At 43.2% G+C, this 19,096-nt stretch overlaps 2 protein-coding genes across 8 annotated transcripts in view; one reads left to right on the top strand and one right to left on the bottom strand.

Annotated features, from left to right (window-relative positions):
• Positions 1-84: 84 nt before the first annotated feature.
• On the top strand, positions 85-18,991 carry TTLL3 (tubulin tyrosine ligase like 3). 7 transcript variants are annotated; one of them, XM_072126859.1, is made up of 16 exons: positions 85-106; positions 6,543-6,645; positions 7,548-7,602; positions 7,787-7,885; positions 9,591-9,691; positions 10,633-10,810; positions 11,466-11,527; positions 11,888-12,016; positions 12,393-12,507; positions 13,141-13,239; positions 13,498-13,687; positions 15,663-15,811; positions 15,912-16,155; positions 16,891-17,326; positions 17,622-18,180; positions 18,661-18,991. In XM_072126859.1, exons 2-16 carry the CDS (start codon positions 6,634-6,636, stop codon positions 18,876-18,878), a joined length of 2,646 nt encoding a protein of 881 aa, XP_071982960.1. In that variant the 5' UTR covers positions 85-106; positions 6,543-6,633; the 3' UTR covers positions 18,879-18,991. The 7 variants fall into 7 exon arrangements, with proteins under 7 accessions (XP_071982960.1, XP_071982959.1, XP_071982958.1 ...); XM_072126858.1 differs by lacking the exon at positions 85-106 and adding an exon at positions 124-214; XM_072126857.1 differs by lacking the exon at positions 85-106 and adding an exon at positions 3,726-4,005.
• Positions 18,515-19,096, bottom strand: part of LOC140103681 (uncharacterized) — a 147,039-nt gene continuing 146,457 nt past the window's right edge. The window contains exon 7 of the mRNA XM_072126870.1: positions 18,515-18,544. Within this exon, the coding sequence (XP_071982971.1) occupies positions 18,530-18,544 (15 nt within the window). The 3' untranslated portion in view covers positions 18,515-18,529. The remainder of the gene's footprint in view (positions 18,545-19,096) is intronic.

The raw sequence follows: 19,096 nt of genomic DNA, 5'->3' as shown, positions 1-19,096 counted from the left end.
TAACCAATCAGAACTCTGCTTTTTACCTTCCCAGGGTAGATAAAGACATGAAAGCTGAGTTCTGATTGGTTGCTACGAGTAATAAGCCAGGTTTCCTGTCAGACAGGTTGTATATATAAGGCCTAGTGATTATTTTCCGGTTGGGTAAATTATAGGAGGAAATTATACCCCGATAAGGGCCAAACATAACCCCCCAGCCACTTCCTGCTTAGAAGTGAGTGAATACTACATGAATGACTCCTCTGTATACAAGATTACAAGTCTGACATATAGCTGTACTGCGCGGCTGTATGGGGGAGGGGCCTAGAAGTGCCACAACGGGTAGTAAGGAAAATGGCGTAATAATGGTGCAAACTGTTTCACAATGTCATTACAGCACCTAAAGGTGGGGACTGGGGGGAGGATGCTGGAGAAATAACTATTGACAATTCAGATTATAATACACACAGTGATGTTACAGTACAGGGATAATACACACAGTGATGTCACAGTACAGGGATAATACACACAGTGATGTCACAGTACAGGGATAATACACACAGTGATGTCACAGTACATAGATAATACACACAGTGATGTCACAGTACAGGGATAATACACACAGTGATGTCACAGTACAGAGATTATATACACACAGTGATGTCGCAGTACAGGGATAATGCACACAGTGATGTCACAGTACAGGGATAATACACACAGTGATGTCACAGTACAGGGATAATACACACAGTGATGTCACAGTACAGGGATAATACGCACAGTGATGTCACAGTACAGAGATAATGCACACAGTGATGTCACAGTACAGAGATAATACACACAGTGATGTCACAGTACAGAGATAATACACACAGTGATGTCACAGTACAGGGATAATACACACAGTGATGTCACAGTACAGGGATAATACACACAGTGATGTCACAGTACATAGATAATACACACAGTGATGTCACAGTACAGGGATAATACACAGTGATGTCACAGTACAGGTATAATACACACAGTGATGTCACAGTACAGGATAATACACACAGTGATGTCACAGTGCAGGGATAATACACACAGTGATGTCACAGTACAGGGATAATACACACAGTGATGTCACAGTACAGGGATAATACACACAGTGATGTCACAGTACAGGGATAATACACACAGTGATGTCACAGTACATAGATAATACACACAGTGATGTCACAGTACAGGGATAATACACAGTGATGTCACAGTACAGGTATAATACACACAGTGATGTCACAGTACAGGATAATACACACAGTGATGTCACAGTGCAGGGATAATACACACAGTGATGTCACAGTACAGGGATAATACACACAGTGATGTCACAGTACAGGGATAATACACACAGTGATGTCACAGTACAGGGATAATACACACAGTGATGTCACAGTACATAGATAATACACACAGTGATGTCACAGTACAGGGATAATACACAGTGATGTCACAGTACAGGTATAATACACACAGTGATGTCACAGTACAGGATAATACACACAGTGATGTCACAGTGCAGGGATAATACACACAGTGATGTCACAGTACAGGGATAATACACACAGTGATGTCACAGTACAGGGATAATACACACAGTGATGTCACAGTACAGGGATAATACACACAGTGATGTCACAGTACATAGATAATACACACAGTGATGTCACAGTACAGGGGTAAAACACAGTGATGTAACAGTACAGGGATAATACAGTGATGTCACAGTACAGGATTATACACTCAGCGATGTCACAGTACCGAGATAATACACACAGTGATGTCACAGTGCAGGGAGACTACACACAGTGATGTCACAGTACAGGGATAATACACACAGTGATGTCACAGTACAGGATTATACATTCAGCGATGTCACAGTACAGGGATAATACACACAGTGATGTCACAGTGCAGGGATAATACACACAGTGATGTCACAGTGCAGGGAGACTACACACAGTGATGTCACAGTGCAGGGATAATACACACAGTGATGTCACAGTGCAGGGAGACTACACACAGTGATGTCACAGTACAGGATAATACACACAGTGATGTCACAGTACAGAGATAATACACACAGTGATGTCACAGTGCAGGGATAATACACACAGTGATGTCACAGTGCAGGGAGACTACACACAGTGATGTCACAGTGCAGGGATAATACACACAGTGATGTCACAGTGCAGGGAGACTACACACAGTGATGTCACAGTACAGGATAATACACACAGTGATGTCACAGTGCAGGGAGACTACACACAGTGATGTCACAGTACAGGGATAATACACACAGTGATGTCAAAGTACAGGGATAATACAGTGATGTCACAGTACAGAGATAATACACACAGTGATGTCACAGTACAGGGATAATACACACAGTGATGTCACAGTGCAGGGATAATACACACAGCGATGTCACAGTACAGGGATAATACACACAGTGATGTCACAGTACAGGGATAATACACAGTGATGTCACAGTACAGGGGTAATACACAGTGATGTCACAGTAAAGAGATAATACACAGTGATGTCACAGTAAAGAGATAATACACACGGTAATGTCACAGTAATATATCTTTACTGTGACATCATTGTGTGTATTATCCCTGTACTGTGACATCACTGTGTGTATTATCTCTTTACTGTGACATCACTGTGTGTATTATCCCTGTACTGTGACATGACTGTGTGTATTATTCATGTACTGTGACATGACTGTGTGTATTATCCCTGTACTGTGACATCACTGTGTGTATTATCCCTGTACTGTGACATCACTGTGTGTATGATCTCTATACTGTGACATCACTGCATGTATTATCCCTGTACTGTGACATCACTGCGTGTATTATCCCCTGTACTGTGACATCACTGTGTGTATTATCCCTGTACTGTGACATCACTGTGTGTATTATCTCTGTACTGTGACATCGCTGTGTGTATTATCCCTGTACTGTGACATCACTGTGTGTATTATCCCTATACTGTGACATCACTGTGTGTATTATCCCTGTACTGTGACATCACTGTGTGTATTATCCCTGTACTGTGACATCACTGTGTGTATTATCCCTGTACTGTGACATCACTGTGTGTATTATCTCTGTACTGTGACATCGCTGTGTGTATTATCCCTGTACTGTGACATCACTGTGTGTATGATCTCTATACTGTGACATCACTGCACATATTTTCCCTGTACTATGACATCACTGTGTGTATTATCCCTGTACTGTGACATCACTGTGTGTATTTTCCCTGCACTGTGACATCACTGTGTGTATTATCCCTGTACTGTGACATCGCTGTGTGTATTATCTCTGTACTGTGACATCACTGTGTGTATTATCCCTGTACTGTGACATCACTGTGTGCATTATCTCTGTACTGTGACATCACTGTGTGTATTATCCCTGTACTGTGACATCGCTGTGTGTATTACCCCTGTACTGTGACATCACTGTGTGTATTATCCCTGTACTGTGACATCACTGTGTGCATTATCTCTGTACTGTGACATCACTGTGTGTATTATCCCTGTACTGTGACAGCACTGTGTGTATTATCTCTGTATTGGGAAATCTCTGTGCATATTATCCCTGCACTATGTTTATTGTTTTCTTTTGGACTCCTATTAGAACTTCCCAGGATTGTCAGTAGGTGGCAGTCTTGCTCTGTGATGATGGGTCCCGCACTATATACACTGTTAGGATTGAAGCTTCGTCATAATGTTTTATATTAGTTTTAATGAAAGTTTTTCTGCTGAACCTCAACATGGGCGGATGTATATCATTTGGACATTTTTTTAGTGTCTATATTTTAGGTCTGTGTCCTATCTGCAGGTCCCATAGCCCATAACTGGAGTTGAAGGGATTGCCCCTGGAAATACTACTTACCGTCTTATCCACGGTATTGCCTACAGATGTCTGATTGGCCGGTGTCCTGGCTGAGCACGTTTCTGACTCTCAGGTCTGTTCCCATAAGGATGAATAGAGCACCTGAGTGCGTGCACTGCCATTACTTCATTCAAACAGGTGGGGGTAGCGGACCACTCCACTTATTATTGGTAGGTGGAGCTCAGCAATCAGACACTTGATAATAATAATAATTCCTATATTTATATAGCGCACACAGATTACGCAGCGCTGCACAGAACTTTGCCAAATCAGTCCCTGTCCCCAATGGGGCTCACAATCTAATCAACCTACCAGTGTGTTTTGGAGTGTGGGAGGAAAGCGGAGGACCCGGAGGAAACCCACGCAAACACAGAGAGAACATAAAAACTCTTTGCAGATCTTGACCTGGATGGTACTTGAACCCAAGAGCCCAGCACTGCAAGGCTGTAGTGCTAACCACTGAACCACTGAAGGTGCTTATCACCTATCCTGGATACTCATGGGACAAATCCTTTAAATCAGAATGCACCCTATGGCAATATAGTGCCGCCATATACCTCCCTTATACTTTCCGCTATAATGAACCCCAATGATATTAAGTATTATTACATTATTTTTGGGGACAATGCTGAAGCTTTTTGACCGTCGTCACCTATGAGGCAGAATTCTAGGTCACCGCGTCCTATCTCCGTGATGGCGGTGATGTGCGCTAGGGTTACAGCGAGTTCACACATTGTTGTGACACATAAGCTGTCAGGTGGATTACACAGCGGCCAGGGAAGCAGTAGGGGTAGGATTGTGTTTCCTTGTATCCGGGGAGACAATCACCTTAGCAACAGAAAACAGAAGGGGACGGATTATCCTGCCTGCATGTCACGGGCAGGATGACAAGGAAGTGTCTGCTGCAGCACATTGCACCAATGCCCCTGCCTGCTAGATGTGCCCTGCACTAATGTGCCCGGTAAGATGCCCTGAGCATAGCCCTCTGATACATTGTAACATGTCCTGCTGGAGATACATAGAGATCTATAGGTATAGAATAGTGGAGACCATACACTGTGTGTGATGTGCATGTTATCGCCTTGTTATAGGAAATTGCATGAACAGCAACTCCATAATATAACGACATCACTCACAATATAACATGGAGTGTGCTCGTACCCCCCTATCCTATAGCTACAGGATGATTATTCCTATGTGGGAGTCAATCATTTGTGATTCTTCATAAAATTTAGTAGCTTTCTACCCCAGTTTTTTACGCTTCCCCCTAGTGAAGTGAGATTGCAAGGATTTTTGCAACTTTTTTTTTTTTTTTTTTGCACAGATAATTTTAGCACTTTTATACAATTGTCATTTTTGTAGTTGTCTGTTTGCTGATTTATTCCTGTCTCCTACTTCTTCTAAAGAAGCAAAAAGTTTATGGAGTTCACTGTGTAGACAGTTTAGTATAAAGTAAGTGCCTGAGCTCCCCCTAGTGGTGGCTGCAGGTAGTCAGGTTTTTATTATTATAGGAGTCATCCCATGTTTCACTCTTAGTCCTATTATAAGGAAACAAAAACTGTATTGAGTTCACAGTATAGTATAAAGTAAGTGTCTGAGCTCCCCCTAGTGGTGGCTGTAGGTAGTCACAATTGTTTTATTATAGGAGTCATCCAATGTTTTACTGTTATTTGTATTCTAAAGAAACAAAAAAAAAACGCTTATAGAGTTCAATGTATGCACAGTATTGTATAAAGTGCAAGAGCTCCCCCTAATGGCGGCCACAGGTATTCAGGATTGTATTATTAGAGGATTGATCCAATGATTTACTGTTTTTATTCTTAAAGGACATCTACCACCAGGATGAAGGATTGTAAACCAAGCACACTGACATACAGGTGTGTGCCCACTCTGGCAGTATCTGCTCTTCTTTAAGCTTCATATGCGCTTGTTCTTAAGAAAAAAAAGAGTCTAAAATTATTAAAATTAGCCTGAATTGTAAATTTTTTTTAGTTCTTAAAAACATGGGCATATGAAGCTTAAAGAAGAGCAGGCACTCCCCAGTATGTCAGTGTGTTTGGCTTACAATCCTTCATCCTGGTGGTGGATATCCTTTAAGAAGTAAAAAGTTCATACGGTTCAATGCATAGACAGTATAGTATACAGTATGTGTGCGAGCTCCCCCTAGTGGTGGCAGCAGGTAGTCATTATTACTGTTATTCCCAATCCATCTGAATGGAGAGGCGGGATGCAAGGTCTAGCAGCTGATCAGCCAAGTAGGGGGGGGGGGGGGGGACAGGATCCCCGATCTTGTGATTAGTGATAGTAATACACTTCTACCCCCCTCCCCCACACCACCGGGCTGATAGCAGTTATGTGCCGTTCATATAGTGGACACCATTACAGCTTTCCTCGGATACTGAAGGACGTCTTGGATTACTGGGCTGAATTGGATTGTTACCCTTGGGGCTCATGCAATCACCAACTATATCACTAGTCACTCAGCTTTCCTAGGAGCAGATGTAACTATAGATGAAATCAAAGAATTTATCTGGGTTAAATATTCTTAGAATCGCCCCCGTCTGACACCTGCAGACCCTACAGTGACTGCTATGCCTTTGCTACATACAGATTAGTCCCCGGGGAACCTGAATGACACATTTATCGCTGTGAAGTCTTTACAGAAAGAACAATCGTTGCCGCCAGCGCCGCCGCCGTCACCATGGTAACCCAGGTGAATGTTCTTTTATGTTTGTATAGAAGTGGGAACAATTGGCGCTCTGCTCTGTGGTTGCTCACTTTACCTGCAGCACAGGCATCCTTAAAGGGGTATTCTACTGATCGCAAGGTGCTGATAAGTGGTGGTCCCAACCTCCTTGGTGCCCCCACATATGACTCCATTCACTGCAGGGTGCAGGTTCCCATAGAGAATGAATGGAGCAGATGTGCAGGTATAGCCAGCCCCTCCATTTATAGGGGGCACCGGACGCGATCAGTTTCCAGGCTGAGAGTATAGCTCCTTTTATGGTTCTATATTAATCCCCCAGGGGGGTAACATGAGGGGGTGCAGAGGGTGCGGTTGCAACTGGGCCCAAGAGGTCTAGGGGGCCCATAGAATGTACCTTTCCTAGTACTAGTACTGTAAACAACACATTATAATTTGGGGCCTGGCACACATTTTGCACTGGGGCTCATCAGCTTCACGTTACATTATAGAGGACCTATCACCTAAATTTTCGGCACTAGGAGATGTTACTAAAGTAAGCAGCTCCTAGTGCTTGAACAAACGCTGCAGTGTTAGAGTGATGGCGTTACCAGAAACCTCCGGTAACGCTATCAAACACTGCGGCGGGGTAGGATGTAATCATCAGACCGCTTGCAAAGCTGTCCGATGTATTCATGAGGGGGCGGTCCGAGGTGCTGCCGCTTCCACGGACAGCCCCACTCGGCAGTGACTGCCACGCGCTAGGCGGCAGTCACCGCCCCTAGCCACGCCCCCACATGAATACGTCGGACAGCTTTGCGAGCTGTCCGATGATTACACTGTACCCCGCCGCAGTGTTTTATGTTAATCTGTGGATATGCAACTTGATTGGTCATATATCCATGAATCTAAGCATGTTATATATCACACAGCCCTCATCTAAAGGACAGGAGCCGGATGGAGAGACAAAAACTACAGAAGGAACAGGTAAGTCGTCTGACATAAAATCCTTTTTTTAAAATGTTCTAGTCTAGTTTTTGGGGAGACCTTCCCCCACAGTTAGCACCCATGTACAGACCCTTGTGTAACATACTAGGTAGAAGGATCAAAAATCTGAACCCCCAAATAATTTTTACTTGTGACACCAATTCAGCCTTTGTATACTGATTAGGAATATCCGTGAGACCCCCCAATCTGTGTGATGGAGAGAAGATCAATGGAAACCTCAAGAAGAAACCGCACTCAGCGATCGACAAGCACAAACATGATGGTGATTATCTGGAATGTGATTGTGCACGTGGCCGGGCCCCAAATTTCCATCTCCCAATGAGGCCCAGTTATGGGTATAGGACAATCCTCTTTGATGGATCTACACTTCACAGTGTATGAAGAGAGATCATCATACATAGGGGGTGCACCGCAATATTGGCTTGGAACATCCCCTTTAAGACCTATATAATCTTATACTGTCATCCCCTTTAAGACCTCTGTAATCTAATTCTGTCATCCCCTTTCAGACCTATGTAATCTTATTCTGTCATCCCCTTTAAGACCTATATAATCTTATTCTGTCATCCCCTTTAAGACATATATACTCTTATACTGCCATTCCCTTTCAGACCTATGTAATCTTATTCTGTCATCCCCTTTAAGACCTATATAATCTTATTCTGTCATCCCCTTTAAGACCTATGTAATCTAATTCTGTCATCCCTTTAAGACCTATGTCATCTTATACTGTCATCCCCTTTCAGACCTATGTCATCTTATTCTGTCATACCCTTTAAGACCTATATAATCTTATACTGTCATCCCCTTTAGGACCTATGTAATCTTATACTGTCATCCCCTTTAAGACCTATGTAATTGTATACTGTCATCCCCTCTACGACCTATAAAATCTTATACGGTCATCCCCTTTAAGACCTATGTAATCTAATTCTGTCATCCCTTTAAGACCTATGTCATCTTATACTGTCATCCCCTTTCAGACCTATGTCATCTTATTCTCTTATTCTGTCATCCCCTTTAAGACCTATATAATCTTATACTGTCATCCCCTTTAGGACCTATGTAATCTTATACGGTCATCCCCTTTAAGACCTATGTAATCTTATTCCATCATCCCCTTTAGCACCTATATAATCTTATTCTGTCATCCCCTTTAACACCTATATAATCTTATTCTGTCATCCCCTTTAAGACCTATGTAATCTTATACTGTCATCCCTTTTAAGACCTATATAATCTTATTCTGTCATCCCCTTTAAGACCTATATAATCTTATTCTGTAATCCCCTTTAAGACTTATCTAATCTTATACTGTCTTCCCCTTTAAGACCTATGTAATCGTATACTGTCATCCCCTTTAAGACCTATGTAATATTATACTGTCATCCCCTTTAAGACCTATATAATCTTATACTGTCATCCCCTTTAAGACCTATGTAATCGTATACTGTCATCCCCTTTAAGACCTATGTAATATTATACTGTCATCCCCTTTAAGACCTATATAATCTTATTCTGTCATCCCCTTTAAGACCTATGTGATCTTATATTGTCATCCCCTTTAAGACCTATGTGATCTTATACTGTCATCCCCTTTAAGACCTATGTGATCTTATACTGTCATCCCCTATAAGGCCTATGTGATCTTATACTGTCATCCCCTTTAAGACCTATGTGATCTTATACTGTCATCCCCTATAAGGCCTATGTGATCTTATACTGTCATCCCCTTTAAGGCCTATGTGATCTTATACTGTCATCCCCTTTCAGACCTATGTCATCTTATTCTCTTATTCTGTCATCCCCTTTAAGGCCTATGTAATCTTATTCTGTCATCCCCTTTAAGACCTTATATTGTCTTGATTCGCACTTTCCTACAATGGCCGCCTTCACATGAAATCATTATACAGACAGGTACAGGTGGTATATACTGACAGGGACGTCTCTGTCGTGTGTCTATACAGGGGCGGCCGGCGAGGGGCGGGTGCGCAAGATTATTAACGCCACAATGATTAATCCCGATCGCCTGAAACTCGCCAAACTCCTGGTGGAAAAAGCAATAAAGGTCAGTAAAAAAAAAAAAATAAAACATATTCAATAGCAGCGCAAAGCAGAAACCTTATTAGGAATTTATATTTGTTGTTTTTCCTGAAATAGCGCCACTTCTGTCCACAGGCTGTGTCTGGTACTGCAGCTCAGCTCCATTCCAGTTCCTAATCATAGATAATTAAAGGCATATTCCCATATTAAGAAGGGGGTGGACTTGACCCCTGTACATTTAGGAAGGCAGCTGCTTATGTGCCGTCTCTCTCCATCACTTTATATGGCAGTTTTATGAGAGTCTTAAAGGAGATTTACATCCTGACCCAAGACCCAGACAGTCTTTTTGTGCTTAAAAGTGATGGCTTATGGGGCTGGTTAGTAGTTGACATGACTTTAGGATTGTTAGGGGGTCTAACCTTTGGGACTCCCCTCTGTTCCTGAGAATGATGAATCAGCGCCATGACCACTTTATATTCTTCTCATGATCTGAGAGCGTCCTAAAGGTCAGAGATCCATCTATCGAAAGTAACAGGCACATCCCATAATAAGATACCCCTTTAAGGTGCTGTGGCTTCACAGGCTATTACACTGTCACCCCTCCCCCTGCTCCCTCTACCTGATGTAATCTCACACCGTGCACAGTGTAACATCCTGTGAAGCTACAACACAGAGGGGCTCTGGTAACACCTTCTGGCTCATCAGCATAATTTTAATAGTTGATTTTAGAAGGGAGGAGGCCATGGATAACAGATATAAGAAGATACCACAGTCCCGGTGCCTGGATCTATGAGTAATGTCCCTGGTTTATCAGGATGGATTCTGCTGGTGGATTTCCTTTATAAAATGGGTTTATAAAATGGAGACTAAGCCCAGGCAGGAAGGTTTCATCCACCAGCTCTTCAGACGTCCGAACAGTTCAAAGAAGGATTCCAACTAAATTTCTCTTTTTATTAACCAAAATAGCAAAAAAAGATATTCAGTATTCACGGCCCGTACCCGGTGATACGTCATTGCCTGCGCAGCCGAGGATGGGTGGAGAAGAAGCTGCCCAAGGTCACCAAGGCTGCCCGCAAAAAGGAGAAGGCAGCGGACGAAGAAACCGAAGAAGATGACGGAGATGGAAGTGGAAATGATGATGATGGTACATACGGGGGGATTCATAAAAGAGCTCAATATTCCAAAACATACCTTCACAGGTGTATTATCATCTAGCCACACACATCTGTGCATGTTTTTAGTAGCAGCAGGACTATGAATTTATATTCCAGGATTGTAGATTCTCAAGTGCAAAGGATGTAATTCCTCTCACTGCTGTGCACTGTGCTCTCTGCAGCCAATGGTACTGTCCCTGGAGAGATGTGTGTAATCCGACCTTTTCTTATGTTGTTAGTGGCAGAAGAACGGTGACATATGGATTTATATTGCAGGATTGTAGCCTCTCCAAGTGCACTGGGGATATGTCCTCACACTGCTGTGCACTGTGCTCTCTGCAGACAATGTTATATACTGTCCCTGGAGAGATGTGTGTAATCCGACCTTTTCTTATGTTGTTAGTGGCAGAAGAACGGTGACATATGGATTTATATTGCAGGATTGTAGCCTCTCCAAGTGCACTGTGGGCGTGTCCTCACACTGCTGTGCACTGAAGCAATCACTATTCAGTAGGTTGCACTGACGCCTTCCCCTTGGATAAGATGCTGTGTTGCATTGTGGGAGATGAAGTGATTTAGCAAATATGATGAGGATAAGTTAATACTCAGGATTTCACTAACAAACTGCTGTTCATTCATTCCCAGATGACGACGCCGAGGAAGAAGAGGAGAAGGATGAGGATCCGGACGGAACCTACGATCTTATGGTAAAGGTCACTGCCTTTGTTGGTTTATTTTCTCTAGTCCTGCTTAAAAGGGTATTTGGGGCTTTAAATATTTATCACCAAGGCAGGGGGGTAACTACAGGGGTAACAGCTAAAGCAGCTGCTATGGGGCTCACAGTGTCAGGGGGCCCCAGCATCTCATAGTTACGCCACTGCACCTAGGCTTAGAATATCAAACGGGACATGGGTGACAGACCCAATAGGGGAATAAGGTTACTATATATCCTATATACATAGGAGAGACCTAAAGGATGTCTAATACTGGTTAGATGGGGGTTCCATTTTCTTCATGATTTAGGACATCTTCCCCTCCGGCCAATCATCAGCTTTTTGTCACTTCAGTCCAGACTCGTCCGCAACGAAATCCCCTATTTTATCTGGACAACCAGGCGAGATGCTGTGGACTGCAGGTTCCTGAAGAAGGATCAGATGATGAACCACTATGCCAAAGCCGGCTCCTTCACCACCAAGGTCAGTCCTACAAACTACGGGTAGAAGTCTTATCCCCCATTTAAAAAATTAAAGGAAATCTACCATCAAAATCCATCCTGATAAACCAGGGACACTTACCGTACTCATAGATCCAGGCACCGGGACTGTAGGAATTTTCTTATTTTTGTTATCCATGGCCTCCTGCCTTCTAAAATAAACTCTGAAGGGCATGTTACCAGAGCCCCTCCATGCTGTAGCTTCATAGGCTGTTACAGGGGCAGGGTTTAATATTGGTAATTATACTATAGCCCTGTGGTTGCTTGTACATTTTTATATGTTATGTTTGTATGTATTTTTCTTGGAAATTACTCCTAATAGGCTCTTTGACAAGGCGGGCCTGGTCTCTTCCCTTTAGGTGGGCCTCTGTACCAACTTAAGGAACCTCCACTGGTTCGATGAAGCCGACCCCGATTCTTTCTTCCCACGTTGCTACAGACTCGGAGCCGAGGATGAGAAGAGGGCATTTATCGGTACGATTGTCAGGTGCTTCATTGATCAAAAAGAATATACATCTTCTGTCTGCTCCTCGGGGGCGGGAATCTTTGTTGCCAATCACATCTCTATTATTATTTTCACAGAGTAGTTAAAAAAAAAAATATTCAAGCTGTGCTGTGATTGGTTGCTATAAGCAATCAGGACAGTTCTTCTCTAAGACATTTTTGATACATTTGTATAATCTCCATACATTAAAAATTTAAATGCCCTTAAAGGGATTTTCTGGAACTTTCTGTTATCCAATTCTATCCCTTCTGTTGAGATAACAAGGCCACAGCATCTCTCAGCAGCCACTGAATAACATGAGTATTTAACGTTATGGCCTCAGTGTCACTTAAAAACACCACCATTAACCCCTTGCTAAAGTGGGGATGAGACAGTACCGGACAGAGGGTTCCCTATCCTACAGGACCCTTATCTGCAATTACACACATGGTACTCTCTTCCCTGGCTAGTTTTCATAGCAATATTTACTCAACTGAATAGTAATAGAAGTAAAAATTTTCTCTTGTTCGCTCCTCAGGGGCGGGGCTTCACTGCTCTATAAATTTATAATTTCCCAGTCAACCTATCAGGTTATAGATAATCATTTTTTTCTTGTTTTCTAGAGGATTTCTGGCTGACAGCTGCCCGGAGTATTCTCAAAAGAGTGGCAGGAGGAGAATGGAGCAGCACTTCAGACATTCAGGAGGAGACAGCTAATAACGGTAAAGACGGGTAGATTGATATTGATATAAGATAGTGGAGAAAATAAAAACATATTAGTGACACCAGAGTTAAGGGTCATAGACTTTTCATGTGGTTGTCTCAAACAAATATATGCACCTTATAGTCTAAGTCATAGGGAGGAAAATATTAGCACAAATATCCTGCTACAGGATCCCTTTCCATGTCCCTCTTCGGATACAATTAAAGGGGTTCCTGGTTATATATCGATACAAACTGTATGGACTCACTTTTTGTAGATACCAAAAGAAGAAGAAGGATGCAAGGAGGATGTGTCCCATCACATATCATCACTACAGCCATCAAAGCCTGCGAATACTATCTGAACAGCCTGGAACACAATGACATCGACATAGAAACAGCTTCTACCTCCATCATGTCAGATGTATCATGGGAAGAATTCCTAAGGAACTATTATCAGGTCATTCAGTAAGTAATCATGTGAGTTCTGATATAACTACTATAATACTGCCCCCTATGTACAGGAATATAACTACTATAATACTGCCCCCTATGTACAAGAATATAACTACTATAATACTGTCCCCTTAGTACAGGGATATTACTACTATAATACCGCCCCCTATGTACCAAAATATAACTGCTATAATACCGCCCCCTATGTACCAAAATATAACTGCTATAATACCGCCCCCTATGTACCAAAATATAACTGCTATAATACCGCCCCCTATGTACCAGAATATAACTACTATAATACCGCCCCCTATGCACAAGAATATAACTACTATAATACTGCCCCCTATGCACAAGAATATAACTACTATAATACTGCCCCCTATGCACAGGGATATAACTACTATAATACCGCCCCCTATGCACAGGGATATAACTACTATAATACCGCCCCCTATGTACAGGGATATAACTACTATAATACCGCCCCCTATGTACAAGAATATAACTACTATAATACCGCCCCCTATGTACAAGAATATAACTACTATAATACCGCCCCCTATGTACAAGAATATAACTACTATAATACCGCCCCCTATGTACAAGAATATAACTACTATAATACTGCCCCCTATGTACAGGGATATAACTACTATAATACTGCCCCCTATGTACAAGAATATAACTACTATAATACTGCCCCCTATGCACAAGAATATAACTACTATAATACTGCCCCCTATGCACAGGGATATAACTACTATAATACCGCCCCCTATGCACAGGGATATAACTACTATAATACCGCCCCCTATGTACAGGAATATAACTGCTATAATACCGCCCCCTATGTACCAAAATATAACTGCTATAATACCGCCCCCTATGTACCAGAATATAACTACTATAATACCGCCCCCTATGCACAAGAATATAACTACTATAATACTGCCCCCTATGTACAAGAATATAACTACTATAATACTGCCCCCTATGTACAGGGATATAACTACTATAATACTGCCCCCTATGTATAGGAATATAACTACTATAATACTGCCCCCTATGTACAAGAATATAACTACTATAATACTGCCCCCTATGTACAAGAATATAACTACTATAATACTGCCCCCTATGTACAAGAATATAACTACTATAATGAAGGGAAAAAAGAAAAGAAAAATAATGGTATCGGCTCACCCCAATGTAGCAGCAGCTTGTGTTCGACGTGAAATCAGGCCAGGTGCACGGATTATTCCCACTCACTGGTCCGGCAGTCCACAGTGATATGCTTCATGATGAAAGGAAAACGGAGGAGAAAAGGATCGGGAATCCGGCAGCCATACAAGAATGTCCAAGGGTAAAACGACTTCTTAAAAAAGTATTCCAAAAAGGTTTATTTCAACAAAGTTAAAAACATCACTAGCCAACATGCTAGGGTATGGACACAGAGGCAGGCAGACAAAAGAAACACAGCACAGTGTGGTGGAGGTAACGCGTTTCGGACTATGTAAGCGTCTTAGTCCTTAATCATACCATGGTATGATTAAGGACTAAGACGCTTACATAGTCCGAAACGCGTTACCTCCACCACACTGTGCTGTGTTTCTTTTGTCTGCCTGCCTCTGTGTCCATACCCTAGCATGTTGGCTAGTGATGTTTTTAACTTTGTTGAAATAAACCTTTTTGGAATACTTTTTTAAGAAGTCGTTTTACCCTTGGACATTCTTGTATGGCTGCCGGATTCCCGATCCTTTTCTCCTCCGTTTTCCTTTCATCATAACTACTATAATACTGCCCCCTATGTACAAGAATATAACTACTATAATACTGCCCCCTATGTACAAGAATATAACTACTATAATACTGTCCCCTATGTACAGGAATATAACTACTATAATACTGCCCCCTATGTACAGGAATATAACTACTATAATACTGCCCCCTATGTAGTGTGACACATTATTTTCTTGTCTTGAAGTGAAGGGGCTTCCATTGACAATTCATTCTCCTATATGGATCAGTGCAGCGACTTGTTACAGCAGTTATCGGACGTGAACCCTCAGCTCAATATTGAAGGTGACAGGAATATCTGGATTGTTAAACCAGGCGCCAAATCCCGTGGAAGAGGTGAGCTCTAAATGTGGGAAGTCTGGGTAGCTGGATGTGGCCATCACATTTCCTCGTACACTAGAGGGGAGCCTAACATTACCCGGTGCTTACTCCGCAGGTATTATCTGCATGGATCGCTTGTCTGAGATCCTGAAGCTGGTGGACTGCGACCCCATGATTGTCAAGGATGGAAAGTGGGTGGTCCAGAAGTACATCGAGAGACCACTGCTCATCTTCGGAACCAAATTTGATGTGCGTCAATGGTTTCTGGTGACGGATTGGAACCCCCTGACCATCTGGTTCTACCGGGAATGTTACGTACGGTTTTCAACACAACCCTTCTCCCTGGAGAGTCTAGACACGTAGGTTAGCTTCACTTACCTCTTCTTAATTCTCAAGATTCTAAGTTTTCTCAACACGTTGGTATCCAACTTTATCAATTGTGGACACTCAAGTGAGACGGCTCATACACACGACATACGGTAGCTGTGTGGTGAGGGGCGATCTCTCTGGGCCGAGTCTTCCTGTGTGTGCAACGGGGAAAGGGATATATGGTCATGGTTCTTCTACCTTCAGAAAGAAAGGATCAGGCATGTTAGAAGCCATCAGCCTAATCCTTATCTTACCCTTCATCCAGATCTGAGGAAATCTTCATGGCCAGCTTCGGTTTTGAGCCTGGAAGCCATTCTAATGGAATTTCTCTAGTATCCCGGCTTTTTCTTGGGTCATCTTCAGGACCTCTAGAAGTATCTCCACCCATGTGGCTGTTGTCCTCTTCTTAGAGGCCCTTACTACCTAAACCAATGGCCTGGGTCTTCTCAAAATATGCCCAAAATATGATGAGCCTGTTCATGTATGCTACTGGTGGGTGGATAGGGTTTCCGATTCTCAATCCATCTCATCTTTATATTCACAACTCTTCGTCAGAGTCACCAGTGATTTCTGAAAAGGGCCTACAGATACAAAGGTCCTTCAGCCATTCCAAAGAAGTTTCAGCGATACATAAATACGTAGACATTACTAGACGCAATGAGAGGACTGGACGTATTCTATGGTTCACATTTTTGTAACCTTTGTTTGTTTAAATTTTGGGACAGGTCCATCCACTTGTGTAACAACTCGATACAAAAGAATTTCGAGAACTCCCGCCGTCGTCATTCTCAGGTTCCTGCCGATAACATGTGGTCTAGCGCTCAGTTCCAGATCCATCTTCAGAGGCTGGGAGAGAAGAGAGTCTGGGAGGAGGTCATTGTGCCGGGGATGAAAGCGGCCATCGTACACGCCATGCAGAGTGCCCAGGACGTAGTAGAGTTTAGGAAAAGCAGCTTCGAGTTGTACGGGGCCGACTTCATGTTCGGCGAGAACTATCAGCCCTGGCTCATCGAGATCAACTCCAGTCCAACAATGGCGCCATCCACGGTTGTGACCACCAGACTCTGCGCTATGGTTCAGGAGGACACTTTACGTGTAGTGGTTGATCGGAAGAATGATCGCAACTGTGATGTTGGAGGATTCGAGCTGATCTATAAACAGGTACATGCAGAAGTCCCACCAAATGTTAGACATTGTTTACTGATTGGGTTAAGAGGTAATATCGTTGATTGACCAATTTAGCTTTAGGAGGCTTCTGGTTGAACACTACAGAAAGAAAGTAGGGGCAGTGTGGAGCTAAGAGCACAGCAGTGTGAGGACACCTCCTCTAGTGCACAATCCTGCAACTTAAATCCATATTTCACAGCTCTGCTGCTACTAACATACACAAATGTATGATACTTCTTTTTCAGAAACACACAGATTATACTACTACATATATTTGTTTTTATTTTAGCCTGCAGTGGATATTCCGCAATATGTGGGAATCAATTTACTGGTGGAAGGCTCCATGGTGAGAAAGCCACGTGTTCCCCAGCAGAGACCCCTCAACGGATCTATGAATATCGGCTTTATACCACCGACCAACCAAAGATCTCTCTCCATGGTGCACAGCAAGACCTCTAACATCCCATACTCAACGTCCAAGTCCTCTCGGGCCACACAGAACCCCCACACCTTAAGACGAGCAAAGACCACGGTCATTGGTAAAGAGAACATTTCAATAGCAGAAGTAAAACATGGAGCGGAGAACGTGGAACTTGTGAGGTTGTCCGGAAAGTTGAGGTCAGAGTACAAGGAGACCACGAAATCACCGGCGAATGGGAAAAACACGACCAAGGGAGCGGCGACCTCGCTCCATCAGCGTCTACTCGCTGCCCCGAAGCTGTGTCTATCAGAGAAGCCACACGTGGTAAAGCATCCGACCGGCCAAAGGGACGGGATACACCTTGACCTGAAGTTCTCCAGCCTCGATCTGGGGGAAATTCAGCTCCTTAAAAACTTTACAAGGACAGGTAAGGAGAACTGGACACAACCCTTAGGTCTCTTGCTCAGGAGCGAGTGCAGTCAGTGAAAATTGCTCCGTGCACTGTAGGGATCTCCAATTACTGGAATAAACGGAGAGGCCGAGATCATTCTTGTAATCAGCAGTTTGGGTCAAGAAATCCCTGTAGCGCACGGAGATATTTTCACTGACTCCTTTCACAAGACGCCTTAGTGTAGGACCTAGAAGTGGGAAGACAGTGCCCCCTAACCAAAGGCATCGTCATCGCGAGGGGGTAAGGCCGGGGGTGACACACTGTAACCCTACGACTTACTTAATAACTAAGAATTGGAACTATTTACAACATCGTCTGGGTCTAGTCACGACTCCATTAACTTTCACCTGTAACATGAGGTTCTTTACGGTCTCAGTATATTTAGTATATATCATCCTGTCTGTAGGGGCTACAAATAATAGATAGAATCTATAAGGATTTGTTTTCTACGTTCAGGACTGGACCCCCACCGGATGCCATGTTTATTCTGCAAGGGACCATCTTCACCGGGCAACAACCTGCCAGCGATGTGCAACTGCACCAAAAGCGCAAAGTTTCCAGCCAAGCCAATCCGCTTCCAGCTCACCAAGGGTGCCCCCCTCAGCAGGTTCCAGGAAGCCGCGGGACCCCTCACAGCCCGGGGCACGGCTATCCTCACATCCCTGCTGCTGTGATCACTACAGGGCAGCCCGGAGATACAAGGGTGCTGACCCAAATAATGACTTGGGGGGGTCTGGGGTGTTACCCCTCCGTCCTGTATGTCAATAAATTCCTCGTCTGATCTTCATTTTGGGTGAAGATGCCTCCTATTACATATAAGCGTCATAAGAAGTCATCTCCCATAGCAAGCAGCAGAATTGTGAGCGCAGCTCTGGAGCACGGTACAAGGTCA

The sequence above is a fragment of the Engystomops pustulosus genome, chromosome 10 (assembly GCF_040894005.1).
Source record: "Engystomops pustulosus chromosome 10, aEngPut4.maternal, whole genome shotgun sequence".
NCBI classification, from domain to species: Eukaryota; Metazoa; Chordata; class Amphibia; order Anura; family Leptodactylidae; genus Engystomops; species Engystomops pustulosus.
Note: the sequence above shows the minus strand (reverse complement) of the source record. Positions and strands in the feature narration are given on the sequence as shown.

What these genes read in the sequence shown, in the direction of transcription:
- TTLL3 (XM_072126854.1), top strand. Translation starts at nt 4,870, where the DNA reads ATGTGCCCTGCACTAATGTGCCCG. An exon ending in TCCCTGGAGAGTCTAGACAC is followed by an intron (nt 16,156 to 16,890) that starts GTAGGTTAGCTT and finishes ATTTTGGGACAG; the next exon opens with GTCCATCCACTTGTGTAACA. An exon ending in TAAAAACTTTACAAGGACAG is followed by an intron (nt 18,181 to 18,660) that starts GTAAGGAGAACT and finishes TTCTACGTTCAG; the next exon opens with GACTGGACCCCCACCGGATG.